The 17711-nt window shown below is 45.1% G+C and overlaps 1 protein-coding gene across 1 annotated transcript in view; it reads left to right on the top strand.

Moving 5' to 3' along the window:
- Positions 1–1490, top strand: part of Hibadh (3-hydroxyisobutyrate dehydrogenase) — a 109071-nt gene extending 107581 nt beyond the window's left edge. Inside the window, exon 8 of the mRNA XM_005360821.2 lies at positions 642–1490. Coding sequence (XP_005360878.1) covers positions 642–800 — 159 coding nt within the window. The 3' untranslated portion in view covers positions 801–1490. The remainder of the gene's footprint in view (positions 1–641) is intronic.
- The last annotated feature ends 16221 nt before the right edge of the window (positions 1491–17711 follow it).

Here is a 17711-nt window from a genome sequence, read left to right as displayed (position 1 = left end):
CAGGTACTTGAGCTTCTGCTAATTCAGGCAGTGGGGTTCCACTGCAAACTTAGCCAAGGCAGGCAGAATGGGCCTGTGTGGCCGAGTATGTCTCGGACTCGGCACTGGGGCCTGAGTCACGAACTAAAAAACAGCACCTGGGAGCATGCTGTGTTAGCTAGCGGGCTACGCACTTGAGTCGGGGGCAAAATAGCCCCACGTTGGGTGCCAAAATGTAACGGCGTAAACGAATGCAGACAGACTGTAAAAATATATATACAGCTTTAATGGAGAAATAGACTTACAGAACCACCATTCCCACGGACACCAGGAAAGCAAAAGCAGTGGCTGGGAGCACGCTCGCCAAATTTATAGGCAAACATTAGCCCGAGGCGAACATGCCCCCTAAGGGGTGGGACTTATCCCTACAATACAGGCTAGGGTGTGGCCCAGTGGCAGCATGCATGCCTACCATTGTATGAAGCACTTGGTTTGATCCTTAGCATCAAAAGAGAGAAAACATACACACACTCATACACTTAATGCATGTAAGATTTTTTTTTCCCAGATTCTATTCTTCCTCCTCCTTGCCTCCTCTTAGCAGCAAGCAGCCTGGTTTCAAAATGTGTCTCAACATGCTTTCTCCTGCCTGTTTGATTTAGGATCTGGGATTAGCTCAAAACTCTGCCACAAGCACCAAAAGCCCAATTCTTCTAGGAAGTCTGGCCCACCAGATATACAGGATGATGTGTGCCAAGGGCTACTCAACGAAAGACTTCTCTTCTGTGTTCCAGTATCTACGGGAGGAGGAGACCTTCTGATGTGCCCTCTGTACATGGACACTTGAGAACCAGACTCTGTCCTGAGCCTCCTTCTAGCTCATCCTAAGTGATGGGTTTAATCAAAGATCATCTGTCTGCTTTGATTGTCTACATTACAGTAATCCGTGGGATTTCTCACCCAGTTTTAAATGATGCTGCTTTCTTCTGTTTAGCAAACATACCTGATGGTTTCCGCTAACTAGCTCTGTTGACCTTTTTTAAAAGTTTGATCCCTGAGCACCTTCAACAAAATTGAACACTGATCAGGATATTTTATTTACTTCACTTTGCAATTAAAACCAGATAGAGCCCATGGTAAAAAGGAAAGAAATTGGTTGCAAAGACAAATTAGAGGGAAGTTTTTCCTGTTAACCAGATGGGTTTATTCCTTCATTCTGGGTTGCTGACTGACTGTCCGGGATTGACGGGCAAGACAGTTTGTTGACAGTGTCTTCCTGTTTGAATTGTTACAGTGTCTAAGTGTGCCCCTCCTGTTACAACTTCCCACGCTCAACCCACTTGCTTCTGTATTTCTGCTTCCTGTATATTCTTACTACATATTTTTGACTCCAGAAGAATTACATCTTTAGACTGTTTCAGAGCCAATGATATTTCCTTTAGATAATTATTATATTATTCTAACTATAGTCATATTATTTTGAATTTAAATAAATTTCTATGCTGATAACATTTTCTTGGAGCTTTTTATTCTGTCTCTACTTTTTTTTTTTACAAGTTAATGTAGGAAAGGGGAAAAGAACAAAGGAAGAAGGGAGGTCAAAAGGTACAGAACTTAAAGTTGGCCATTGAGAGGCCAGCCTCTAGCTGATCTTCTGAAGACTTTTACAGATATGTGCTTGAATGTTTCTAGGTTGTAAGTGATACAGAATTCAGCATCAAATGTAACTTACCCCAGTGTGGAGTGCAGTCCTTAAGAAACATCATTGTGATAAATCTAGACACCAAGTTGGTAGAGATATTATTGTGTTTATCATTTTTCTGGCCCTATTGAAAGTGCTAAAGATACACTAATAAATGAAGCCAAGTCCTTGCCCTTAGAGATTCTAGCATTTTCTTGGGAGCTGGTGTGACAAAGGGTAACGTGTCAGATCATGAGAACTATGAAGAAGTTGACAAGGGGTGTGTCAGAGGTACTTGTTAACATAAGCGTTCTCTTGGATGATATACTGATACAGATAAAAAGTAAAAGCTATGGAGCAAACCCCAAGGATATTTGAAGAAAGCATAGGAAATAAAGTATGTTGCCCCTAGGGGACAGCAAGGAATACAGGCAGAAAGGCTCTAAGTGAAGTGGTCCAGAAGAGGGGCTGTGGCAGGACATGGACTTTCCTTCTGAGTGAGATGATGGTGTATCAGTTTGCTTTTGCTGGGTAACAAACCACCCCAATATTTAGTGGCTTAATACAATAAAGTTACCATTTTTCAAGATTGTCTAGTGTGACTTTTTCCTCTGCCTGGGGCTTACCCAAAAGGGGCTGAAGGGTCACTCAGCTGGGACATTTGAAATGATAGAGGCTTCTCTCAAAGAAGACCCTCATTCTTCAGGAAGCTGGCTTGAACCTTTTCACCTGGTAATAGAAGTGTTCCCTGAAGCAACGGAGACCATGAACAGGCATTTTTCAGTCATCTGGCAGGTTGGCAGAAGTCACACAACAAGACTAGCGTCTCTTGGGAAGGGAGCACGTGACCATGTGGATACAAAGAAGGGCATCGTGGTAGCCATTTGGCAAACGGCTTTCATAAAGGTGAGTCTGTGAAGGATTTTATTCATAGGAGTGACATGACCTGACCTCTCTTAAAGGGTTCATGGTGGATGCTGCATGGGGAGTAGGTTGCAGACCATGGGTATGGGGTATGAAGTGTAGGGGAGCCAGTTAGGAGCCAGTTGTGATAATGCAGACAAGGGATGGTGGAAGATGGGTTGGGTTGTGACAGCGAGGTCAGAGACAAGGAACATAAAGATGGAGTCACTGACAAGAGGGTGGGGTCAGAAGCATCAAGGGCGACTGAAATTAATAACTTTGAGAAGTGGAAGGAAGGAATTGTGTCTTCGGGAAAGGGGGTCTGGAAAAGGTAGCTCGTTTGAGGTGCTTAGTGATATCAGAAAAGAATGAAAGGTGTCAAGACTGAGCCCTGTGTGGGTGGGAAGGTGAGGCTGAAGGACTAGGGAAGCAGGGAGAAAGGTGGGAACGGGATCCTGCAAGCCAAGGGCAGGGGGTTTTTAAGGGAGTGATGGTTGCCTGTCAAAACCTGCTCATAATTTGAGTGAGCAGAGAGTAGAAATGAGTCGTTGGGATTTGGCAAGAGGTCACTGGTGGCTTTGAAAAGTCTGAGTTCAGGGTGATAATGAAGGAGGGAGAGGAGAGGAATTGGAGGTGAGGAGGTGAGACAGGATGGGTCCTGGCAGAGAATGTGGAATGGGAAGTTTATTCAGTGGCAAGATGGGAAGGCTAGACATACTTCTAAGATTGCAAATATGGATTGAAGTGGGGAAGTGATGGTAGGAGAGGGGACACTCACTAATGGCTCTTGAGAGTTGGGAGGAGAGTGTCCATGTGCCAGTGGTCCTCCATGGAGCTGAGAGTGGAATTTTACTTACATGGTTTTCAACGTGAATGATAAGTCTTAATCAAGGATACCCTTTACTGGCCTCTAGCATGACCCTAGGAACAACTCCTCCTACCGTCAGTCTTGTCTGTGAAGGGCTTGCACCTGCTCAATTGGAAATAAAGGAACCATAATAATAAGAAGAACCATAGCAAGAGTGGCTGTGCTTCCGGAAACTCCAGCCCTGCTGCCGGAAACTCCAGCCCTGCTGCTGGGACGTCAGCAGGAACCTGCACTTGGAGAGATAGTTCTTGGAAGTTCCTCTGAAGTTACACTACGAGTCAACACCTTGTTGGCTGTTCTGGTCTCCGTGCTCCCCAGATGGAAAAGTGTGCAGGGAACAGCCTTGTGGCCATGCCCCTGGCAGCATCATTCACGGTGGCAGAAAGGGAGACATTTCTCTCCATTGAGGAGAAAAAGAGGAGGGGCCTGGAAGTTGCATGAAAATTGTTTTTTTTAATTGTATTGTATTTTTTCCGTTTATTTATTTATTAAAGATTTCTGTCTCTTCCTTGCCACCACCTCCCATTTCCCTCCCCCTCCCCCATTTAAGTTCCCCTCCCTTGTCAGCCCATAGAGCTATCAGGGTTCCTTGCCCTGTGGGAAGTCCAAGGACCACCCACCTCCATCCAGGTCTAGGAAGGTGAGCATCCAAACTGCCTAGGCTCCCACAAAGCCAGTACGTGCAGTAGGATCAAAAACCCACTGCCATTGTTCTTGAGTTCTCAGTAGTCCTTATTGTCTGCTATGTTCAGCAAGTCCGGTTTTATCCCAGGTTTTTTCAGACCCAGGCCAGCTGGCCTTGGTAAGTTCCCGATAGAACATCCCCATTGTCTCAGTGTGTGGGTGCACATGATACAGGGGCTGAATATTAACCATTTGGATTTGGCAAGTCATTAGTGACGTTTTGAAGAATCTTGGGACTGCGCGTAACACGCACCCTGTGTGGTCTCAGCATAAGGAGAGATGTTCATCAAAGGAGCAAAGTGCAGAAACCAACCTCAAGAGTGGCTAGGTGTTGGGGCTGGAGAGATGGCTCAGAGGTTAAAAGCATTGCCTGATCTTCCAAAGGTCCTGAGTTCAATTCCCAGTAACCACATGGTGGCTCACAACCATCTGTAATGAGGTCTGGTGCCCTCCTCTGGCCTGCACCACAGACAGAATATTGTATACATAATAAGTAAATAAATAAATAAATATTTTTTTTAAAAAAGGAGTGGCTAGGTGCAAAGAAAGGGCCACGTGATCTGTGCTGCCAAGTATATGAGATGCCAGGAAAGCAAATCCGTAGAGATGGATGGGTGATAGATTAGTGATTGCCAAGGATTGAGGAGAAGGAAACTGGGGAGTTAACTGCTAATATAGTGGGGTGTGTGTGTGTGTGTGTGTGTGTGTGTGTGTGTGTGTGAAGGCAGATCTCTTTCTCTTGATAATTCTCAAGTGGAAAACACACACATTCTCTTAAGATTATAAGGTAATATCTGGAGATGTTTTTGGTTGTCATTTTCCTAGAATTTAGTGGAGAGAGGCCAAGGAAGCTGCTAAGCATCCCGCAACACAGGGCAGTACCTAAGAATTAGCTTACCCAAGATGTCCATAATGCAAACTTAAGAGAACCTTGCTCTAGGGGGCCGCAGGGTCTCAGACCACACACCAACGCCTAGAATCCCCAACTTTTCTGACAGACCTGGTTCTCCTGCGCCTTGTTCCATTCAGATCTCTGAGCATCTCATCCCTCTCCATCCGTTCTGATTCTAAATCCCCAGTGCTTGTCACAGACTCAGAGTGGTCCACAGGTTTGCACCCAGGGTACCCCACAATTGCTCTTGGTTTTTTAAGCAGTTTCACTGTTGTAGAATTTACATAAAATCAAAAGCTCCCCTTTGTGCTTTTCTTTAAGTCAGGGTTACATAGCAACCGCCACAGTCCTGGCTTAGAACACTTCCATCCTTGACTGAAGTCCCTTGGGTCCAACTGTCCCTTTCTTGCGGCCACTGGAAGCCACTAATTTGAGAGTCCCCGCTGCTTCTTGGCCGCTGGTCTAGTTCTTCCTCAGTTTCTTCTTCACACTGCTTTGCAAGAGGTCCTTCCAAGATGGCAGTCTAATGCAGCTCCCCTACTTCAACTCCTTTAGCTTGGGATACTGCTGGAGAACTCCTAAGTGCTGTTCAAGCCAGTCGGTGCCCTGGCTTCCATGTAACTCCACCAGCACTGCTTCCCCAGATTTAGGAATTTGCCATTTCCCAAATCTTCCATGTTCCTCACATTCTAATCAGAAGTCAGTGCCTTTGCAGAAGCTCTTCTCCCCTACCTTGCCTGCCCAGTACCCCTCCCTCCCCTCCTGGGTAACCAGCTCAGGTGCCACTGTTGTTAAATAGCTTTCCACAGCTACCTCAGACAGTCATTTCCCCATCCGGAGAGCTACTTGTTTAATTATAGTTGCTGCCTTGCTCCTGTTCACACTGGGATGGGAGCTCTTTGAAGAAGCAGAATGTGTCCTGTCAGCTTTGAGCATCACTTTAGCACTTGGCATCCATGCGGAGCTGAGGTGAGGGTTCGCGGATATGCGAGCAGAGACTGGGCATTGTGTGTATGTTGAGCGAACCACTTACTGTACAGTTTTCCTTAAAGACTTTTGCTTAGTGTTAAATTTATCTTATTTTATATTTGTTTTGTTTTTTTCTATGTATAGCCTTGGCTGTCCTGGAACTAGATGTGTAGACCAGGCTGGCCTTGAATTCACAGAGATCCACCTGCCTCTGCCTCCCGAATGCTGGGATTAAAAGTATGCACCACCACCGCCTATAGTGAGATATTTTATTTATGTTTTATTAAATAAAGATTGTCTGAATATCAGAAGGGAAAAGCTAAGCCACTAGAGGTCAGGCAGTGATGGCACATACCTTTAATCCCAGGATTTGGGAGACAGAGGCAGACGGATTCTCTGTGAGTTCAAGGCCACCCTGGGCTACACAAGCTCAATGCCGAAACAAACCCAGGTGGTAGTGCCTTATACTTTTAATCCCAGCACTAGAGGGAATATAAAATGGGAGGGAGAGAGGCTCTGGCTGCTTAGTCTGTTTACTCTGCTTAAGCCTGTTTAGTCTGCTTAGTCTGCAGTTGCCCAACCTTGGCAGAGGTAAGACTAGTGGCTTGGTTGCTTCCCTTTTCTGCTTTTCAAGTTGAACCCTAATTTCTTTTTTCTTTTTTTATAACTTATTTTATTTTTAAAGAGAAAACAAGCTATCTTTTTTCATTTTACATACCAATCCCAGTTCCCACTCCCTCCCCTCTTCCCATTTCCTCTACTTCCCCCACCCCACCCCACCCCAAGCCCTGTCCACTCATCAGAGAGGGCAAGGCACATCGCTTTGGGGAAGGTCCAGGGCCCTCCCTTATATCTAGGCTGAGAAAGGTATCCATCCAAAGAGAATAGGTTCCCAAAGATCCAGTACAAACAGTAGGGATAAATCTGGTGCCACTGCCAGTGGCCCCACTGTCTGCTGCAGCCTTACAACTGTCACCCACATTCAGAGGGACTAATTTGGACCCATGCTGGTTCTTTACCTGTCCAGCTGGAGTTGGTGAGCTCCCATTAGCTCAGGTAAGCTGTTTCAGTGATGTCCCCTTCATGGATTTGATCTCTTTGCTCATATTCTCACTCCTCCTACTCCTCAGCTGGTCTTTGGGAGCTCAGCCCAGTGCTCTGCTGCAGGTCTCTGCCTCTGTTTCCAACAGTTGCTGGATGAAGGTTCTATGGTGACATTTAAGATGTTCATTAGTCTGACTACAGGGCAAGGCCATTTCGAGCACTCTTTCCTCTGTTGCTTAGGATCTTAGCTAGAACCCTAAATTCTATCTCTAGGGTTTTACTATGTGTGCCGCAACTGTCTGGGTCCACGTTTATTTTATTAATGATTACACCTCCTAGCACGCAACTTCCAAATAAAAAAATCTTACAGAATTTGAATCTCTCTCGGAGTTTTTCTTTTTCATCCAAAGTTTGTAAACCTTTGACTTTTATAAAAACCAAATCAAGTTTTTACAGTGAAAGATATGCATTTCTGGTAGCCGGTCCCTCCTACGTGTGCTTTCACCATCGATTTGCGCACAGGTAATCTCATGCTAGCACAGACTCGCTCACTAAGGGACTCTACAGCATTGTGTCTGAGACACCTTGTCCTATGGATCTAACACCATAGAATCCGACATAGAGGAGGCCCGATTGGAATGGCTGCCCTGCAGACAAGCTGCCTCTCTGGCTGCTCCCACTGTGCGTGTGTTGCCTTCACTCGCTCCCTAAGCGGTCAGAAGTGTGTAGGATCTGTCCACGCTGAGCAAGGAGAGGTGAATCCAGCAACTTTATCCGTGTTCATAAATTTGAGTCAGGCTACTGTCAGAAGGCTGCCTGTGCTCAGGAAAATGGCCACCGTTACCGCCCGCCTCAGCTGCAGAAACTGCACCCAGGAGCATTCTCAAATGGCTAGCCAGTGGGGAGTCATCAGCCCGAGTAGGGTTTTTAGCCATCTTTCAGTTCAATTGAAGAAGGAGCTTAAGGACATCATAGGGATTTGTAACATTCCATGCAAGGTGTCAGACCCATAAACTAGCTTGTCTGTCGTACTGGACGCACGTGGAATTGTCTCTTGTTGGCAGCAGACAGATGGAAGATGACCTTTTAGTATGTAATTGTATTCATCATTTAATAATTCAAGAATACCTCAAAAGGAAAACAGACTTCTTCGGACTGGAATTAGATTCCTTCAAAACCAGAACAAAACAGAAGCCCTTTGCAGCCAGCCTGTGGGGGATACAAGAGCCATCCCTGGACCAGAGGACCAGAGACTTGAAGTCCAGTCCGAGGTCACAAGGTCATGACTGAGCCGTGTAGGTTGGGAATCTGGTTCTCGCTTTTCCCAGGGAAGTACTGTGCCGCTCACAAAGGTTTGCTTTAGCTTTTAATTTCTGAGTCCTCTTACTTGAGAATTCAAGAAAACATGAGGCGTGTTTCTTGACAGTTCTTGGCCTCTCTCTTGTTCCGTATTATTTATGGCTCATATAGCCATCTCATTTATTAGAAGTTTTTTTATAGCCAGGAATAGATTCCCAGATCAATAGATTTTTATTAATGATACTCTGTCATGCCTGGTACAGAGGTGGCAGGAGAACTCATCTAGAAGGAGCCACTTGAATAAACCTGACAGAGCTAAGCTCCGAGCTGTGCTCTCTCCGCTCTGTGAAGTAATGACACTGGCAGAAGGAAGGCTATGGAAACCTTCCTCACAGCCAGGCTCATAAAACCAAAGGGCAGGTTTGGGGCCAGTTTCTCAGCCTTGGCTGTATATGCAAATCCTGTGACTTTTTGAGTATAGCGTTTTATCTTCAAAAGGACAAAATTTGGCATTTGCCATGGTTATTAAAAATGATAAATGCCTAAATAACTTTAGCATTTGGGTTGTTGGAGGTTTAGAACAAATATTGTTTCAGTCAGAAGCGGTATTTCAGAGCAGAAAACTTCAAATTAAAATTGTCAAGTCGGAAAATTAAAAATCTTTCACTAGTTTCCCTTTAATCAGATGAAATGGGACATAATTGTTGCTCCTTGTTAAAAAAAAAAAAAAAAGACTAGTCTGGCTTTGGGGAAGTGGAAGACTTCCCTGACTTCATTAGCGATAGCCGCATGCCCTGGAAGAGTTAATGCCTATCTCCGTGGTGCCTGCGCCCGCATGCCCTGGAAGAGTTAATGCCCATCTCTGTGGTGCCTGCCGCCCGCATGCCTCTTAAACTTCACTGCAGCCCACCGAGGGATAGAATTTGAAGCATCCTTGGGTCATTTTAGACTATTTGACTATCTAGAAATTTCCCCTTAGAGTTCCAATCTCTGAGATGCTAAGAGCAAATGGACCCTTTCATCTTGCGTCCCCCTCGCTCTGTCTCCTCCTAATGACCCTAACCCTGACCCCAGGCCTGCTCTCCATAAGTGCCAAACATGATTCATTCTCCTTGCTTGGGTTAGTTTAGTTCCTTTAATGAGCCAAGATGACCAGGGAGACCCGGCGGCTTATTTGCGCTAACGAAAGCACGTTCTGCTGAGTTCACTCCTAATGCATTTATTTGGGCTTTGATTTTTACCTGGCATTGACCTGTCTCCGAGATGAAAAGTCCGTGTTTTAGACAAAGCCATGGGAACAGCTCAGGTAAACAGGAGAGAGGCCACTCAGGTGGAATAAAGGGGAGAGCCCCTGCTGGGTGAGGGGACACTGACCACTGTGGGCTGCGGGGCTGCACTGGCCTGACAGGCTCACCTTTCTAATCATCCTCCTCTCGTGGTTTCTAGGAATCCTCTCATCTCTAGGCTGATGGCTGCTGTTTGTGCCTTGAGGTCTGGATGTCTTATCCCTTCTACTTCAGAAGCATGAGTTCAAATCCTGTCTGGAGGAGGCAGAAATGCTTGCTTTATTTGTTTGTTTGTTTGTTTATTTATTTATAACCTTTATAATTTGAACTCAGTCTGGCTTTTCCCCCCACGTCGTGACAATGGCACTGGCCATCAAGGACACTTAGAGAGTGATAAGCAGTAAGAGACCGACATTGATGGTGAGTTTGCTCTCCCCAGGGTGGGATCTGCCACTTTCAGCCCCATTTACTTTGGATTGCGATGAGTCTGTCCGTGGGGTCTGACGAATGTGTCTCTACCCTCATGAATTTATGCCTGCTTCCCTGTCAAAAGAGAAGGCATGAAGAAGTGATGGCTCCCGAACAGTGGCATGGTCCCTGGTGATGGCCTTCCCTGGCTGTCGCATTTCCATCCAGCAGCATTGAAAGCTGCCCCTTTGGAGGCTGGGTCCCCTGCTCACAGCAGTCTGGCCTGGCTCCTTTTATAGGTCAGTGACATCCTGAAGCTTGGATACCTGTGTCACCACAAATCTTAAAAGATGCAATTTTCTTGGCAGCTCCATCCTCCTGAGATGAATTGGAAGGTGTGTGTGAAGGACATGGTTCTAATCTCAGTGTTGGGGCTGTGGGAGGTGGAGGCCTGTGTTTCACAGAAGAAAGCTATAAGCCCAGGACAGCCAAGGCTACTCAGAGAAACCCTGTCTCAGAAAAAAAAAAAGAGAGAGAATAAAGCTGCAGCCAAAGGACCACAAGAATTTTGCCTTTCTTGGCCCTCCGACTGTCTCTGCCTGGGAATACCTGTTTCTGCTTTTTGAACTGTCTGTCTTTTTAACATCCCTCATCTACTGGTCAACTTTACGTTCTGACTCTCGGGGAGAAATGAAGTCACAACATCAAAGAAGAGTCTTCCAAGGGAAGCCAAAGCAATATCAAACCCCAGCCCTTCAGTTTGAGGATCTCGCATTAGCTCTGTTAGGCCAGATGGTTTCCTTTTTAAGTGAATTCTGCATGGTCAGGTATTGCCATCTTCGCAGAGGATTTTCTTTGCCTAATGTCCTGTCTGATGGGCCATTCCGTGTATTATATGCTACATAATCTCCACGAATGCATACTGTGGTCCATAAAACTGCCATACTGTTTTCAGAAACCAGTAATTCACAAAGTAAACCTGAGACAGTGCTGTTAATAAACACAAATTGCAAACAAGACGGTAGTGAGGGGAACAATGCACCCGTTTAGGGGTAATAAAGCCTTTGATCCTACCTGGAAGGAAAGCGTCTCTGTTTAAACTGCCCATTCAGGGACAGCCAGATGCCCATAAAGAGCCCCGCTCTGCTTTGATAGGAAATCACTGAGGCCTGTCTAGCAGGCCTGGTTTGTAAACAGATTAGTTAAGGGCTCCTCAGGACTGATTTGCATAGGAGTCCGTGAGCCCCGGCCACTTTTTCAACCTTAATGACCAATGCCCGTTTCAGATCAGAAAGAGTGCCATTTATTTATTTTTATTTTAGCCAGAAATCTTACATAATTACCTCGTGGAAAGGGAAAGAATATGTATATGAAATAAATCCCTTGCTGTCCCCCGTTAATGGGAAAATGATGGCAGAAAACTCATTTGGCTCGCGGTAAACAGCGAGCGGAACAGGAGTTCCGCACGGGTTACCTGGTTACACACAAGGGTTTTCTTCCATTCTCATTGTTTGAGGGGGAAAGGGGAATTAATCTGAATTGTAATGGAAAAGGCAAATGGCCTCAGACTCCGACCACAAATATTTGTACACAAATGCTTGTCCTTGGAGTCGTGCTGTGCTCAGAAGGCCAGGAACCCCGTGGTGCTAAATGCAGACAAGCCTCTGCCCTCTCCCTGTGCACCTCCAGGCCTGCACAGCAGAAAGTGGGCTGGTGGAAGAGGGAATCTAACCCATTTAAACCCAGGTTCTGAAGGCCCTGACAAGTAGCAGCAATTTGCGTGAGGTGGCAAGGCCTGGATTTCCAGAACAGAGGCTTAATCATAAACAGGAATGAATCCAGTTTGTCTTGGTTATAAGATAGCTTTGGAGCCTAAAATGAAGCCAGGCTGGTTCATCACAGGCTAGCCTTGAACTCAAAAATCTACCTGCCTGGTAGGGGGATTCCAAGTGCTGGGATTGTGGGTGTGTGGCAACACGCGCACCTGTTTGTATTCTTGAATTTTAGGATAATTGATAATCTTCCCATCAGTAACTAAGAAAAAAAATCTCCCCTTGGGTTTTGAAATTTAAAAGAAGACTGGTAGAGACAGTGTTCCACACTAATAGTAACATTCACCTGAGATCCAGTAATCACCTGTAAGAAAAATGGGTCGTGAGAATCCTCTGTCACAGGAGCATGAATGAAGTCCTGAGCTGGGGAAAAGCTTTGCAGCTCAATGCTGATGCCTTCTCTGACACCACCTTTTCTTTTATTGATATTTATTGAGCTCTACATTTTTCTCTGCTCCCCTCTCTGCCTCTCCCCTCCCCTTTAGTCCTCTCCTATGGTCCTCATGCTCCCAATTTACTCAGGAGATCTTGTCTTTTAATACTTCTCATGTAGATTAGATCCAGGTATGTTTCTCTTAGGGTCCTCATTGTTGTCTAGGTTCTCTGGGGTTGTGATGTGTAGGCTGGTTTTCTTTGCTTTATGTTTAAAAATCACTTATCAATGAGTATATATGATAATTGTCTTCCTGGGTCTGGGTTACCTCACTCAAAATGGTGTTTTCTAGCTCCAATACATTTGCTTGCAAATTTAAAGATGTCGTTATTTTTCTCTGCTGTGTAGTACTCCATTGTGTAAATATACCACATTTTCCTTATCCATTCTTTGGTCGAGGAGCATTTAGGTTGTTTGCAGATTCTGGCTATGATAAACAATGCTGCTCTGAACATAGTTGAGCACATATCCTTGTGGTATGATTGAGCATCCTTTGGACATATTCCTGAAAGGATGCCACCTTTTCTTAATAGCTCACCTTTCCAGATCTCTCTGCTTGTTGTAGGCCTATTCTGCTTATTGCAGATAAATTGCCCTTGCCTGGGACAAGTTCTCTAGGTGAACACGTCCAAAAAAGCTGCAACTTACCATCACCTGCAACTTCACCACAGGTTGTCATGAGGCAGATAGGAGCTCCAGTAGTGCAGGGACAATGTTCTTGTTAGCTCCAATTTTTATTTGGAATGTTTTCTTTCTTTCTTTCTTTCTTTCTTTCTTTCTTTCTTTCTTTCTTTCTTTCTTTCTTCCTTCCTTCCTTCCTTCCTTTCTTTCTTTCTTTCTTTCTTTCTTTCTTTCTTTCTTGTTTCTGGTTTTTGGTTTTGTTGTTGTTGTTTTGTTTTGTTTTGTTTTGTTTTGTTTTGTTGTATTCCCCTTCTTTTGTCTTGCTAGAAAAAAGAACCAGAGTCAAAGTGGCCATGAGTTGGTGGCTCTGGAGAACTGGCAGGATGAAAAGGGAACTATTTATGCCGAGGCAGCTTGACCCAGTCTTCAGAAGTATGAGGGTTACCAGCTCTAAGGAAGCCTTATCCCAGGGTTTGAGTTGGAAATAAGGCTGCTGCTGTTAAAGGCCTAAGGCACCAGATAATCCCCACCCTCCAAATACCGAGTTCCTGGGCAAGGCAGCTAGTGTGGCCTCTGACCTGTAAAGGGTATTTGGTAAGTGTCCCACTGTCAGTGAGAGATCTGAATGCTGGCAATTGGACTCTGCCTATCCATAGCGCCAGCATTCACTGCGCTGGCCCAGCTCGAGAACAAAGTCCCACAGTGACAGGACAAAGAGGTTTTGCTTCATTTTGTCTACTGAAGTTATTATATACGAATAATTATGAGAGACTAGGTCAGTGGTTCTCAACCTAGGAGTTGAATGGCCCTGTTGGAAAACACCGATATTTATATGATGGTTCATAACAGTAGAAAAGTTCTAGTTATGGAGGTATCAGTGAAAATAACTTCATGGTTGAGGTCACCACGGTGTGAGGAACTGTATTAAAGGGCCGCAGCATTAGAAAGGCTGAGAACCACGGGACTAGGTGGGCAGATGGATAGGGTGAGGGCCTTGGCTAGGTAATAAAGATGGCCAGTTTCTTCCTCAGCTTCCTGACTTGAAATAAAAGTCTGGCAGCGTTTGTCTTCCATCAGCAAACCAACTTCTGTTGGACCGGCTCAACAAATTTGAGGCCGGATCAGGGCATGTCATTCAACAGTTCTGGGCCAATCAACTTCTATCTGTCTTCAACCTGATGGGCCCTAGTGTAGGAGGGAAGACTGTTTAAGGCCTTAAAGTCACTCATCCAGTGAGAAGAGACTGGATTTTTCAGCTTTTCAAAGGCCCCCCTCCGCTTCCCAGAGCATATTATTTTCTGTCTGCTGATTATATGTGTTTCCCCATCCCCAGCAAACCTTTCTTACCTGCTGATTCTGTCTGAGATTCTGTTGCTGCTACCTGTTGCAATTCAGATTTCTGCCTTTAATTATTGCACTGGCGAAGAAAATGAACCCAGTCAAGACTGTACTGTATCAGCCGTATAACTGGACTCAAAGGCAGGAATGTCATAGTGACCTTCACAAACACAGGAACTTTTGACAAAATCCAACATCCCTTCCATGATAAAAAAAATCTTGAAGAAACTTTGAAGAGAAGGAAAGTGTCTCGACATAATAAAGGCTTTATACAACAGACCTGCAGCCTACGTCCTACTAAAGGCAGAGAAACAAAAAAGTGATGGCAGGTTGTGGCCCACAGGGCCCCTGGAAGAAGACTTGCATTGCGTGGCACAGGTCTGCCACGTAGTGACCGCTCTAGGAGGGAGGGAAGCTTTTATTATGAGTCCTTGTTAACCAGGGTGTGGTAAAACCTGCTTTCCTGCCAAGAGTCCTATGCAGATAAGCGCCAGGGGAAGGGGAGAGTAAAAACTGACCCTCTAGGCCAGGGGTGTGGGAGATGTGGGGAGGGGGCTGCAGGAGGGGGTCTTCCAATTCACTTCCTTCTGTTCCAAGTACTTGCCAAAGTCACTTACAGTTGGGAAAGCTGCGATCAGCCTACTTGAAGCAGTAAAAAGCATGGGGGGGGGCATGACTCCTAATTTATCATGGGCAATAAATACTAGCAAATTATACTACAGTTAGAAAGCCATCGCTAAGAGCTTAAGTTAGAAGATACCATGGACACAAAACATGTGTTATCATTTCTCCGTCAGGATGACCAAGGGTTTGGCTTTAGAACTTTTATTTGTATACGCTACCTTGGATTTTTTTCAGGTCAGACCTAGAGTTGGTCCTGCTGTCTGCAGTAGTGCGCCCTTTGATTTTATTTCCCTCCTCGCTGTCATCTCTACCCCACAGAGGCTCTGGGGCTCTTCCTGGGGTGTGCTGTTGTCTTACAGTTAGAATGGGAAAATCTTTGCAAGGAAAGTGGACGTTACCCTTTGCACTCAGTCGTTCATCAAGAGTCAACCCCCTCCTCTGAACAGCAATGTCTGCACTAGGGACTTCAAGGAGAGGCTTCAGCCGCAATGGAAAGCAGCTTGTTGGAAACTCCATTATCAGGAAGCCCACTCCCGAATCTAGAATGATTGCCAGGTTCCACCAATTCCTCCACCAGCTACTGAAATCTAACTCTTTCTTCTGAGAGCCATAGAAATGAGCCCAAACCAAACTTTATAAGGGGTGTGTGTGTGTGTGTGTGTGTGTGTGTGTGTGTGTGTGCCATTTTTTAAAACCTTTGTTGATATCTGAGAATATGTTTATTTAAACACCTAAGAGTTTAGCTCTAGGGAAGAGAAAAACAGAAAAGATTTGCCTTAAGATTCTACAGACTCCTCAAGGTTCAGAAGTCTGATCAAGTCACTCAGGGCACCTGCCTCTTTTGTCTTCCTAAATGCCATGGGGAAGGAAAACACTTGGCTGTATCACTTTATTTTATTCTTTGCTGCCTCCTTTTTGGAGAGATTGTTAACTTTGCCCTCACTGCACTAGGTTTTGTTATTTTCCTTTTCCAGTGAGCATCAGGGTTGCTTCTGTGTCAGCAAACATCTTGCTCTTTAATCCGGGGCCAAGTAGAGTGGCCTCACCCGCTAGCGTGCTGGCTCAGTCTTCAATACAGCCCAGTCCCTAGATGGTCCCTGTTCTCTTGGAAGCTACACCTCTGTTCCCCTCCTCCCTCTCCCAACCCTGTCCCTTCTCAGAAATCTGGTAAACAGAACCAAACAAAAACCAGAAACTTAAAGATGCATAGATTTGCTGATGGGCTATATACAAGGATTCAGAAAGCAAGACTTTAGGCAGCTCTAGGGACTGACTGTCTTCTGTACCCATCTTTTCTTCCTGGTCTGCCCCACTCTCCTCCTGTCTTAGTTACTTTTTATTGCTGTGATAAAACACCATGGAGCAACTCAAGGAGGAAAGAGTTTATTTGGTTTACAGGTTACAATCCATCACCAGGGGAAGTTCAAACAGGAACTCAAGGCAGGAACCTGGAGGCAGGAACTGGAGCAGAGACCATGGAGAAACTGCTTACTGGCTTGTTCCCCCTGGCTGGCCCCTTTCTTAGATAACCCAATATCACCTTCCCAGGTATTGCACCACCCATAGTGTGCTGGATCTTCATACATTAATCATAAATCAAGAAAATGCTCCCATAGAAATTCCCTTAGTCTGGTCTGATGAAGGCAATTCCTCAGATAATGGTCGCTCTTCCCAGGTGACCCAGCTTGTGTCAATATAATGAAAACAAACCAACGACCAGCACACTCTCTTCTGATTGTAATCTAAGGGCTCCTGCTGCCTTGTAGCTATAGCCATGACCCTTCCTACACTTTCTCCATCATAACTTCCTTTTGGCTTCAGCTCACATCAATGCCTGACTTCCTGGCTCTTTTTCAAACCAAGTTCTCAAGAGCTGGAATCTGCGTCACACAATCCACATCCTCCCATCCTATCACAGGCCAGCTCAGGACCAGACTCATATGTGCTGAGTGATATGCAAATGAGCTGCACAAGGACTATTACCTCTCAAGAAGGAGGCAGAGGACTCCAAGGGGAGGGCAAGCACCCCTAAATCTAAGCATGCTTTATAACCACAGATGATAGTCCAGCACCACTCGGAAGAAAGCTCCTGTCTGGGCCAAGGAAATTGAGAGGTTTGTAGATTTGTTTACTGCCAGATCTGTTCTAGGGCAGGAAAGAGAATAAGGTGAATGAAACGTTTATTATTGTTTTTGTTGCTATTACTATTATTATTTTGAAAAACTGTCTTGCTACATAGCCCAGGATAGAGTTGAACTCACATTCCTCCTGCCTCAGTCTCCCCAAGACTTAGATTAAAGCACTTGTCACCATGCCCAGCCCCTGAACAGCCAGTTAATTTCAGGATTTTTTTAAAGACACAGACATAACTATGCAGGAGCCTGTGGAGAGAAAGTCTAACTGGTGAAATTGTCTGCATTCCTATCTATAAGATACTGGACCTCTGTTATAGCTCCTTACCGCACTGTGTAGCACAGCTGGGTTTGTGAAGCCTGGAGGAAACCGCTTCAGAGTTAATACTGATGGTCAGCTGCTGGATGTCTCGGTGAGTGAAGGCGCCTGAGGCCAAGTCTGAGAGCCTGAGCTTGATCCCCTGGGCTCCAGATGGGAGAATTAGAGAACTGACTACACACACACACAAATATATATACACATACACACAAACACATACACATATACATATACATAAATATACATATACATATGTATACACATCATACACATATACACGCATATACATACATATACATATATACACATACATACACACATATGCACATAAACACATACATATACACAAACATACACACATACATAAATAAATGTTTAAAAGTTACTGAAAGATTTTAA

Source organism: Microtus ochrogaster, linkage group LG3, assembly GCF_000317375.1.
Source record: "Microtus ochrogaster isolate Prairie Vole_2 linkage group LG3, MicOch1.0, whole genome shotgun sequence".
Taxonomy (NCBI): Eukaryota; Metazoa; Chordata; class Mammalia; order Rodentia; family Cricetidae; genus Microtus; species Microtus ochrogaster.
This window is presented reverse-complemented; position numbering and strand designations above follow the sequence as displayed.